This window comes from Chrysochloris asiatica, unplaced genomic scaffold (genome assembly GCF_000296735.1).
Source record: "Chrysochloris asiatica unplaced genomic scaffold, ChrAsi1.0 scaffold00047, whole genome shotgun sequence".
Taxonomy (NCBI): Eukaryota; Metazoa; Chordata; class Mammalia; order Afrosoricida; family Chrysochloridae; genus Chrysochloris; species Chrysochloris asiatica.
In genome coordinates this window covers 957,237-969,774 of record NW_006408565.1, presented here as the reverse complement: position 1 = coordinate 969,774, position 12,538 = coordinate 957,237, and the positions used below count along the sequence as shown (strand labels likewise).

The 12,538-nt window shown below is 40.5% G+C and overlaps 1 protein-coding gene across 1 annotated transcript in view; it reads right to left on the bottom strand.

The window, feature by feature from the left end:
• The window catches only part of CSMD2 (CUB and Sushi multiple domains 2), a 933,956-nt gene that overhangs the window by 112,909 nt on the left and 808,509 nt on the right, over window positions 1–12,538 (bottom strand). Inside the window, 1 exon segment of the mRNA XM_006862126.1 lies at window positions 8,143–8,331. Within this exon segment, the coding sequence (XP_006862188.1) occupies window positions 8,143–8,331 (189 nt within the window).

Sequence of the window (12,538 nt, the reverse complement as noted above, 5' to 3'; positions counted from 1 at the left end):
TGTTTCAAGTACTTTTCACTTTCAGCAAGCAAGGTTGTATCATCTGCATAGCGCAGGTTGTTAATGAGTCTTCCTCCAATCCTGATGCCATGTTTTTCTTCATAGAACCCAGCTTCTCATATTATTTGCTCAGCATACAGGTTGCATAAATATGGTGAAAGAACACAACCTTGTCTCACACCTTTCCCAGTTTTAAAACATTCAGTGTTCCCATGCTGTGTTCAAACAACTGCTTCTTGGTCCAGGTTACAGAATCCTCAGGAGTACAATTAAGTGTTCTGGAATACTCATACTTCTCATTGTTGTCCATAGCTTGTCATGATCCACAAAATTGAAAGCCTGTGCGTAGTCAATAAAGCATAGGTAAACACCTTTCTGATATTCTCTGCTTTCAGCCAAGATCCACCGGACATCAGCAATGATATCTCTAGTTACACGGCCTCTTCTGAATCCAGCTTGAACCTCTGAAAGTTCTCTGTCAATGTATGATTGTAGCCATTTCTGTATTACCCTTAGGGTAAAACCCTCAGGACCTTCATTTGTTGATGGAACACAACTCAAAATGAAAAGAAATAGTCGTAAACACCCATTAATAATCAGAACAAGGAATGTATGACGTATGAACCTTGGAAAATTGGAAATTGTCAAAAAATGAAATGGAATGCATAAACATCAATATCCTGGTTTTACTTCATTCACATCATTATGGCCAACTCTATGAGCTGAGGAGGCAGCTCTTCCCCAGTTGAATTTTGAATGCTTGCCAACCGGAGGGGCTCATACTTTGGCACCACATCTGACAATATTATGGTGCTCTTCATCATGTTTCAATATTTAGTAATTAGGTGCTAACATAGTTCCACTGCTATTCATAATGCTTTCAGTGACTGAATATTTGGAAGTAATCTGTCTCTCCTTCCTAGTCTGTCTTTACCTGGAAGCTCAGCTGAAACCTGTCTACCATGGGCTACCTTGCTGGTATTTAAAATACCCACAGCATAGCTTCCAGAATCACAGCAACAAACAAGCCACCACAGTATGACAAACTGACAGACAAGTGGTGGAGACCAATGTTAGTCCAGCAGAAAACCTTTTAACCATTTCTCCTTGTCCCCAGTTACACTGTGGTCCTAACGGACACTGAAACCAGCTCCAACAAGGGCCTTCTTCATAAACTACTTTCAGATTGAATGCCCTGAACATAGATACCATCTAGGCCTATAGGAACTCCATCTAGGAGTTACTCGCTATTATATCCCTCCTGTACTCACTTTGTGAGATTCTTGACTGGCAGAGCCTACAGCTACAGTGGCTTTTTTGGTTGTTCCTTTTATTGTTTTGTTGTTTTTATTTGTTTATTCTTTCTTCTCTTTCCATTCCCTTGACTTTTATCCTTTCTATCTCTGCTTTTCTTTTTCCTTCTTTTCTTGCATTTCTAATTTTCCCTCTTTTTTTTCTTTTTCATCTTTCTTTATTACTCTCTATTCTCTTTTTCATCTTTCCTCTCCCTGGTTTTCCTAAGTTTTTCCCCCTTTACTTTTATTTTCTCTCTCATTTTTCACTTCTTTCTATAGCTCCATTTTCCTGTCCCTCTTTTTAGTTATTATGTTCTTTTTTTCTGGTTCTTGCCTGTTTTTCTTTTTATTGTTGGTTTTCTGTTTGTTTATTCTGTATATTTTCTTGTATTTGTGCATGGTTAGGGATTTATTCCTCTTTCACAACCAACAGGAGACAGCAACTACACTATACAGCCAAGGCACAACTATATCCCTGCAGCTACAACCACTGGGCAAAAGCTAAGACCAGCTCTTATGCCACCAGATTAACATAGACAGCAGCCAACACTAGCTAAACCCACGCTAAACTGAGGCGCATGAATGGCAAATGAAAAATAGTATATAAGCCTCCATTCTTTAACTACACCCAGAGGAAACAGCTGGTGAGAACTTAAAAATACATCAAAATAGAGTAATCAATTAAATCCAACTACTACAATACCACAGTGCTCCAGAGACAACAGATAATTTTGGCTCACATGAAGAAATAAGAGAGAATGACTTAAGTAAATGACCAAAATGCAGAGCCAGAAAATGTTTCTGAGGAAGAGAAAGTAATGGCACTAACTGAAAAAGAATCCAAAAGAATGATATTTAGTAACCTTCATAGGACTGGCAGAAAGATTGAAGAACTAAAGGAGAACACAGAAAATTTTTTTAGAAGAATTCAGGAAGACACTACAAGAACAAACAGATAAGATACATGCAAAATTTGAAACGATATAAAACTTGTAATTAGAAATCCAAGCAAATACTAAGATTTCAGAAAATGACAATATGTTGAAAAGGCAAAGGAGTATATTCAAATCAATGGAAGCCTGGATTAGTGAGCTTGAAGACAAAGCTCTCAAATCTAATCTAGAAGAAAGCCTAAGAGTTATGTAGGACATCCTGAAGAATAATAATTTATGAGTGATCTGAATTTTAGAACAGGAAGAGACCACAAAAATACAGAGGAAATTGTTGAAGAGTTTCTGGAAGAAAACTTCCCTAACATCATGAAAGATGAGAAGATAAGCATACAAGAAGCTGAATGAACCCCAAAGAGGATAAATTCCAACAGAAATAACCAAAACATATCACAATCAAACTTTCTAAAACCAAAGACATGGAAAGAATCCTGAGAGCAGCTTGGAAAATGGAAAACTATCTAGAAAGGAGAAGCAATAAGACTAAGCTCTGATTTCTTAGCAGAAACCATGCAGGTAAGAAGGCAATGGGATGATACATACAAAAATATGAAAGAAAAAAATCACCAGCCAAGAATCATGTATCCTGCAAAAGCTGTCCCTCAAATATGACAGTGAAATTTGGACATTTCCTGATAAATGGAAATTAAAGGAATTTGTAATAACTAGACCAACTTTCTACCACTTGAATGTTAGTTTGTCGCACTGTGGTGGCTTGCGCTTTTCTGTGATACTGGAAAGTATGTCACTGGTATTTTGAGTGCTGAAAGGGTCACCCACAGTAGATAGGTTTTAGCTGAGCTTCCAAACTAAGATAGACTAGAAAGAAGGAGAGGTGAATTACTTCTGAATGCCTAGCCACTGAAAACCTTATGAATAGCAGTGACACACAGATAGTACCAGAATAATGAATACTGAAACATGATGACTAGCACCAGAATATTGTCAGATATAGTGCTGGAAGATAGTTGGAAGGCACACAAAATTCAACTGAGGAAGAGCTGCCTCCTCAAAGTAGAGTTGACTGTGATGACACAAATGGAGTAAAGCTTTTGGGATCTTCATTTGCTGATGGGGCACAACTCAAAATCAGGAGAAACAGCTGCAAATATCCATTAATAACTAGAACATGGAATATATGAAGTATGAATCAAGGTAATTGGAAGTTGTCAAAAATGAAATGGAATGCATAAACATCGATATCCTACACATTAGTGAGCAGAAAAGGTGTGCATGCATCATCAAAAAGAACATTTCAAGATCTATGTGATAGGATGTTATCCATACGCCTACATGGAAGACGAGTTAATATCTCTATAATTCGTATTTATGCCCCAACTACTAAAGTCAGTGATGATGAAACTGAAAAATTCCGCCAAATTCTTCTGTCTGAAATTGATCAAACGATATTCAAGATGCAACGATAATTACTGGTGATTGGAATACAAATGATGGAAACAGAGAAGAAGAATCAGTAGTTGGAGAATTTGACCTTGGTGATAGAAATGATGCTAGAGATCATATGACAGAATTTTGCAAGATCAATGATTTCTTCATTGCAAATATCTTTTTTAAACAACATAAAAGATTATACACATGGACTTCACCAGATGGAATACAGAGAAATCAAATTGACTACATCTGTGTAAAAAGACGGTAGAAAAGCCAAGGGCAGACTGTGGAACAGACCATCAATTGCTCATATGCAAGTTCAGGCTGAAGCTGAAGAAAATTAAAACAAGTTTAAGAAAGCCAAAATGTTACCTTGAATATATTCCACCTAAATTTAGAGATCATCTCAAGCATGGATTTGATGCATTACACACTAAAGACTAAAGACCGGAAAAGTTGTGGGATGACATCAAGAAAATCATACAGGAAGAAAGCAAAAACATGGTACATTAAAAAGACAGGAAGGAAGGAAAAGACCAAAATGGATGTCAGAAGAGACTCAGAAACTTGTTCTCCAGCGTAGATACGCAAAAGCAAATGGAAAAAATGAGAAGGCAAACTGAACAGAAAGTTTCAAAGGGCAGCTAGAGAAGACAAAGTCAAATATTACAATGAAATGTGCAAAAATCTGGAGTTGGAAAACAAAAAAGGAAGAACATGTGCAGCACTTCTCAAGTTGAAAGAACTGAGGGAAAAGTTTAATCATTGACTTGCAATACTGAAAGATTCTTTGAGCAAAATATTGAATGATGCAGAAAGCATCAGTAGAAGATGGAAGGAATACACAGAGTCACTGTACCACAGAGAAATGATGAGTTTAATCATTTCAAGAGGAAGCATATGATCAAGAGTCAATGGTACTGAAGGAAGAAGTCCAATGTGCATTGAAGGTATTGGTAAAGAACAAGACTCCAGGAATTGATGGAATACAAAGTGAAATCTTTCAACAAACTGATGCATCCCTGGAGGCACTCTCTCATCTATGCCAAGAAATTTGGAAGACAGATACCTGGTCAACTGACTGAAGAGATTCATATTTTTGCCCATTCCAAAGAGAGTTGACCCAATGGAAAGCAGAAATCACCAGACAATATCATTAATATCACATTTGAGTAAAATTTTGCTAAAGACACTTTAAAAATGACTGCAATAATTCACTGACAGAGAACTGCTAGAGGTTTAAGCCAGATTGAGACAAGTATGTGGAACTAGGGTCGTCAGATGGCAGAGAATACCAGAAAGATGTTAACCTGTGCTTTAATGACACTGCAAAGGCTTTCAATTGTGTGGATCATGACAAGCTATGGACAACATTACAGAGAATAAGTATTCCAGAACAGTTAATTGTGCTCATGAAGAACCTATACATAGACCAAGAGGCAGTCATTCAAATAGAACAAGGGAATTCTGAATGGTTTGAAATCAGGGTAGATGTGTGCCAGGGTTGTATTCTTTCACCATACTTATTCAACCTTTATGCTGAGCAAACAATAAGAGAAACTGGATTCTAAGACGAATGTGGCATCAGGATTGGAGGAAGAGTCTTTAACAACCTGTGATATCGAGATGATACAACTTTGTTTGCTGAAAACAATGAGGACTTAAATTATTTACAGATGAAGATCAAAGACAATAGTCATTGGTATAGTTATACCTTAATGTAAAGAAAACAAAAATCCTCACCACCAGACCAATAAATAACATCATGTTATGGCACATAACAACAACAACAACAAAAATGGATAAAGGAGTCCTGGTGTGCAGCTCTGGGTGATGCACCAGACTGCAAAGCCAGTCACCAGTCAAGCTCACCAGTCACCCCTTGGAAACCCAATACAGGGTCGATATGGGTCGGAACCGACTTGACAGCACTTGTTTAACAATAACAAAAAAAGGAGAAAATATTGAAGTTGTCAAAGACTTCATTTTGCTTGAATCCACCATCAACACTCATGGAAGCAACAGTCAAGAAATCAAAGGATGTATTGCATTAGGCAAATCTGCTGCACAAGACCTTTTTAAAGTGTTCAAGAGCAAAGATGTCAGTTTGCAGGCTCAGGTGTGTCTGATCCAAGCCAAGTTATTTTCAATAACCTCACATGCATGCAAAAGTTGGACAGCGCATAAAGAAGAACTTAGAGGAATTGATGCTTTTGAGTTATGGTGTTGGAGAGGAATATTAAAGGCACCATGGACTGGCAGAAGGACAAACAAATCTGTGTTGGAAGAAATACAACCAGAATGTTCCTTAGAAGCCAGGATGGCTAGACTTTGTCTCTCATACTTTGGACTTGTCAGCAGGAGGGACCAGTCCTTAGAGAAAGACATTATGCTTGGTAAAGTGAAGGGACAGCGAAAAAGAAGATGACCCCCAATGAGAAGGATTGGCACAGTGGCAGTAATGATGGGCTCAAGTTGAGTGCCAATTATGACGATGGTGCAGGCCCTGTGGTGTTTCATTCTGTTATACACAGTGTCACTATGGGTCAGAGTCAACTCGAAGGCACCTAACAAGATAACTTTACAAAATACACTGATGGTTGTTATTTGGACTGAAAGACAACAAGAGCATACAAGATATGATTATCAGATATGATAATCCTGAGATTATCATAGTTGACAACACCACCCAAAACTTAATCCAGACAAAGTATTTAAAGTAAAACAAACCTACAAGACTGAAAATAGGTAACCAGAGATATAAATTTATAATCAAGTCAACTACCAACAAAAAGAGGGAATAGTGTAGATAGAGAATTTCCAAATGACAAAGAAGTCAAGTAAGTTTCAAGGTAAAACAAAGTGTTTTAAACAGCAAATAAAATTAATAAATTACAGGATAACCTCAAAGGAAATTATTACACTTTCAAATCAAAATAACCAAGGAAAATAAGAAAGTTTTCATAAACACTAGCATAAAAGAAATGAAAATGAAAGAAACTCCACAAACAAAATGAACTCAGCAAAGAAACTATGTGGAACAAAGAAACTAGCAGGCCACAAAAAACACAGAAAAATGAGAGCAATCAATTCACACCTATCAATACTTACAATGAATGTAAATATATTAAGTGCACTAGAGAGAGCAGTATAGATAAGAAAACAGAATCCTTCAATATGCCGTCTACAAGAGACACATCAAAAAGATGGAATCAAGCCTAAATGCCCATCAACTGAAGAACGGTTAAACGAACTTTGGTACATACACACAATGGAATACTATGCAATGTTGAAGAATAATGATGAATATGTGAAATAGCTCACAACATAGATGAACCTGAAGGACATTATGTGAGTGAAATTAGTCAACCACAAAAGTCTAAATATTGTGAGACTAATGTTGTAACAAGGTAAGAAACGGCTTTCTTGATAAAAGAAATAATCTATGATGTTTACGGGGGAGAGGAGGGGGAGGTTATTCACAGGCTAGAGAGAAGGCATATGTTAACATGGGTGGCAAAGCAGGCAATAGACAACAAGAGGCAGGCTAGTAGAGGAAAGCTGAAGGTAGTGGGAGACACAGGGAGGAATGCAGTAGTTAAAGTGAATAGAGGTAAATGCTGTTAACTGTTGGTACATGAAGGGGATTGCAATCATATAATGAAGCATAGTATATGGACTGTTGAATGTGAAACTGGTGATCTGCTCTGTAAACCTTCATTCAATTCTCAATAAAAAGTTGACGGAAAAAAAAGGGTTTACTGACGGTGAGCTAGTTACTGTGCTGGGAGCTTCATATGAGCCATCCAGCTTGTGAAGTGGAGACAAGAAATCCACTGTTCTAATGCAGAAACTGAAGCTCAGAAAGGTGAGTGCTTTGGCCAAGATCACACAGCCAGAGTGTGGTGGTTCAGGGATGGAGCCCAGAACAGTCTGATCTAGTACCTGAGCCCTCTCTCTTGAGCTACACTGTTCCAGCCAAGCCTTCCCCTTTCAAGTCAAATACCAGCTTCAAGTCCATGGAAACTATGGGGCCCAAGATTGAAAAAGGAAGAAGATGGAACTGAGGTGGCATACTGGGGTTCTCTTCCAATCTGGGTCTGGTTAAGGATGAAGATACAGGGAAGGGGCAGATGAGGAGGGGAACAAACAGTTTCCTAGAAAGAGGTTTCAGTCTCCCTTTGGGAAGGTGCCATGATTACTTTCAACACTTTCACACAAGTTTCCCTCTCAAATGAGGACATCTAGCCCAACAGGCTGGATCTTCCCAAGGCTGTGGCTCCTTAGGGATGGGCCCACTCTTGTCCGCATCCTTCTTAGCACTGGTCCAGGACATCTCCCAGTACATTTTCCCCTGGCTAGGCTGGGTTCCAGCCATAAAAGAATAGGATAGACTATGTCTGCCCAAACTTCCACCATGGAACAGAAATGTGGAATGTGGGACTTCTTTGGACCAGTCTCCCTACCCACCAGGAAAAATCACCAGGAATGAGGGTGGGACATACCTTCACACCTGGGCAGAGGGTGGTCCCAGTTCCGGTTGGTGCCATGCTGACATGTGAGGACAGGGTGGCCAATCAGCTGATATCCTGGGAGGCACTCAAAGGTCACTGATTGTCCAACGTTGTAGCCAGCACCTCTCACAATGCCATTGGCAAAGGGCTCTGGGTCTGGGCACTCTTGAAGTTCATAGGCTAGAAACAGTGAGAAAAGCAGGCCAGTTTATTCTCTCTGGACCTGTTTTCTATAACCAGAAGACAGGAACTGCAGAGAGTTACTATAGTGGGAAAACACCAAGACTTGGATTTGGACAAACCTTTGTTATTGACTAACTGTTAACTTTGGAAAAGCTACTTACCTTCTCTATGTTTCAGTTTTCTTATATATAAATTGGTTAGTGTGAGGAGCAATAGGATAATTAATATATACATGGCTCTTTGGCCAACATTGGCACATGGTAAGGCGTTTGATAAATGTTATCTATAATTATATCCAATGGAATCCTTGAGTAGCGCAAATGACTACTAGCGGAAAGGCTGGTTGCTTGAACTCACCCAGAGGTAGCTTATTGAGTCCTGGTGTGGTGTTGCAGTATAAAGCACTGGACTGCAAGGTCAGTTTGAACCACAAACTCATCAGCTGCTCCTTGAAGATACTATACAGGGTTGCTATGAGTTGGAATTTACTCGACGACACTTAACAACAACAACATATCTATGGGGAATGGAGGCTCATGAAGACATTGCTAGACTAAACCACACTTCACTGAATACCTACATGGGGCCAAGCATCCACCTAAGTTCTTTCATGTTGCTTAACTTATTCAAACCATCCCAACAATTATGATCACAAACAGCAGGCAATGGAGTGAGGATTTTGAGCGAGGTCTTTCTGATTCCTAGGAATTAGAACCTATTGGGAAGGAGTTAAAATCTATCCCTCAGAGGGAGTAGGCAAAACCTATGGCAAGGAGAGAAGATTTTCAAGGGCAATAGCTGGACTAAAATGAATGGGAGACTATCATGCAAGGCAAGCTGCTTCCATGGGAATGGGTGGGCCTGATTCATGAGACTTTAATGGAAGTAGCTGGGGCCTATCAAACAAAGCCTAGGGATTTGTTGAGTATATGCCAAAGAGCAAAGCCTTTGATTAATTGGGTCCGCAGGACAAAGATCAGCCTTTGAGTGAGTCACTGAGCCTACCCTATCTGGCAAATCAGCAGTGGAAGCAGTGGCAGCAGAAGACTATAAGTCTCCTATAGTAGAAATTCTCATTGCGAGTAATAACTTTCAAGTGAATCCCCCATGAAAGTGGATGCAGGGTGGATGTGTCATGCAAATTTCTGCTCAATATTACACAGAGCTATCTCAGTGGGAAGAAGCGGTGGGCTTCTCTGGAAATCACCAGGATAATAGGACACAACAAAAAGGTAAAAGTCATACTGGCAGTGGTCAGACTGGTCAGTCCAAAGAGAGATGGCAGCAGCATGGGCTTGGGAGATTTCCGAGATGAAAGTTTTAGTAGAAGCAGCGAGCCTGGTGCAAAGGTAACACAGGGTAAATGGAGTGGGATGGGCCTTTATTCTAAAGAGAAGCCTCAAGGTGAATGCATAGACCCAAAGACAGTGAGGCACTGAAAAGAGAGTTGATGTGTGTTAAAAGCCAGGAATAATCTCAGTAAGAGTGGCTGCGTCTCACAGAAATTATCTTAAGTGGAAGGAGCTGGGCTTTTCACAATGAGAAACACTTCAGTGAGAGGACCTCAGTCACTTTTATATTGAGAAAAATCTCAGAGCCTGTACTAATGGAAGACGCTTCAAAGAGAGAGGTTGGGTCTATAGGGCAGAAATCAATGCAAAGAGGAAGAATCATTAACTTTCCAAAGAAGGCTTCCTCCGGGAGAGTAGTTAGTGTTTCCCCAAAGGGAGACATTAAAAATAATAACGAAGATGCCAATATTTTACAACAGTTATATGCCTCAGTTATTTAAGTTCTTTATAAACACAAGCTTCCTTAGAAGATTTGATTTAATAAGTTATACCCATCAGACTAGGAGACCTTGGTACTTTATGCTATCACTAAACGTTTTGTGAGAATATTTGCGTGAAGGGAAAACCTTAGATTATGAAGTTCAGAGTGTTCAATCAGAGGACACTGTGAGAAAGGGTAAGCAGTTGAATCCCTTCCAAAGAAAATTGAGGAAACACATGTTTGGGCTAGCTTGATAGAAAATGCCTCAGTGGGGGCTGATATAGATATAGATAGAGATAGAGATAGAGATAGAGATAGAGATAGAGATAGAGATAGAAAATGCCTCAGTGGGGGCTGGGTCTCTCAATAAAGAAAAATCCTGAGGTGAGCAGTTGGAACTTGTCTCATGAACTACAGTTCCACAGGGCTTGCTGTTGTTGTTTAGTGCCATCAAGGTGGTTCTGACCCATAGTGACCCTGTATAGGGTTTCCAAGGAGCTCAAATGACTTTGCAGTCCAGTGCATTAGCCCTCAGTGCCATACCAGGACTCCACAGGGCTAGGGAAGGTGTAATTTGAGAATGTGGGCCTTGTGGTTCGGGAGAATTATGTGACCTATCACAAATTGGGAGGCTTTAGTGGAAGTACCAAGGCCATTGGTGACAATTTAGTAGCAGAAGCTAGGATCATTATGGAGGGGATGGAAGCCAAGTTCAAGTCTGAGGAGGAACGACTGATTAGACACCATCTGGCGCTCCCTCATGTAGGGGTTGAATGGTTGTTGTTGTTGTTGATAAGTGCTGTGGAGTTGGTTCCAACTCCTATCAACCCTGTACAGGGTTTACGAGGAGCAGCTGGTAGGTTTGAACTGCTGACCTTGTGGTTCACAGTCCAGTGCTGATCCTACAGCACCACTCCAGGAGTCTGGGTTGAATGGTAGTTCCCTAAAACATACGTCCACCTGGAGCCTATTGGTCTTATTACGTGGACCCAGTGGGCAGAGCTGTGCCCATTGCAGAGGTGAAGGGGGGCGTAGTCCATGTGGGTGGACCCAAGGGCAGCTCACAACAGTGAGGAGAAGATTCAGGCAGAGCACCTGATCTACCACAGAGGAAACCTGCAGGGAGAGAAGAGCAATCACGAGGCCCAAGTCTTACCTGTGACAGGCCCCATTCCTCCAACTGAGGGTGTGTGATCTCTCAGCTAAGGTGGGCCTCTGGGACAAGTCTACACACACATTGGGGCTCCCTGGTGTAGCAGCTTCATTCCATCAACTAAGCATGACTGGGTGATACTGCCTGTCCCTGAAGGGTCTCTGGTGTGAGAGGTCCAACTCCTCCTATTGAGGTTTCCAGTACTGACCCGCCTAACTGCTCAACCACTCTCTCTGAAGATTGCTCTGAGACAGTCAAGCACTCGGAGGAGGCATCAGTGGCCCAACTGTACCCACTGAGCGGAAACACCCTGGAAAGATTTCTCTAGATGCCAAGCCCGAATAGTCAGGATTCCTCTCTGACAAGTAAGGAGCTCCAAGCCATATTCTTTCCAGAATGAAAAAGACAAGCCTCCAAACATGTAGTTAGTACACTGTACTCTAAGTTTGAAGCTTTGGTAGCTTAGTGAGTTATGCATTAGGCTGCTAACTGCAAGGTCAGAGGTTTGAATCTACCAGCTACTCTGCAGGAGAAAGATAAGCCTTTCTGCTCCCTTAAAGATTTGGTGGTGATGGTGGTGGTGTGCCGTGGAGTCGGTTCTGACTCACAGTGACCCTGCATAGGGTTTCCGAGGCTGTAAATCTTTACAGAAGCAGAAAGCCTCATCTTTCTCCCGAGGAACCGCTGGTAGTTTCGAACTGCTGACCTTGAGGTTAGCAGCCTGACTTGTAACTACTATGCTACCAGAGCTCTTTAAACCTTCGGAAACCCTATACAGGGTTCCTGTGAGTGGAAATCGGTACACAACCACCATCACCATGGTATGTAAAAAATATAATAAAAATTTCATAAAACATGACACATTTTCCAAGTCAATGCATAGAAAAAGGTATGGGAAGGTCACATCAAGATAATAATGGCTTTTTCTGGAGAATAATCCTGGGTTCTGAAGTTGTAGACACAGGGAGCTTTATCCTTACCTTTAAGTTTTACTTTATTTTATTTATTTTTAAACAGCGGGGACATATTTGTGAATTGTTTTTATAATTAAAAATTACCTTCAAAAATCAAATTATACCCCGGCAAGAGCACCAACGAGCCAGCCACAGCAGAGAAGACTTTAAGAACTGTTTAACCCTTAGGGAACTGGGTAAACCCCAGAGACATTCTGCTGCTTTGCTTGTCGGGTGTGGAGAATGGGGAGTTAATAGATGTTACTGATTTTGCAATCGTCCATCAACCATCATAGGTTTTATCCCGTTAAAGTTTTCAGAAGCT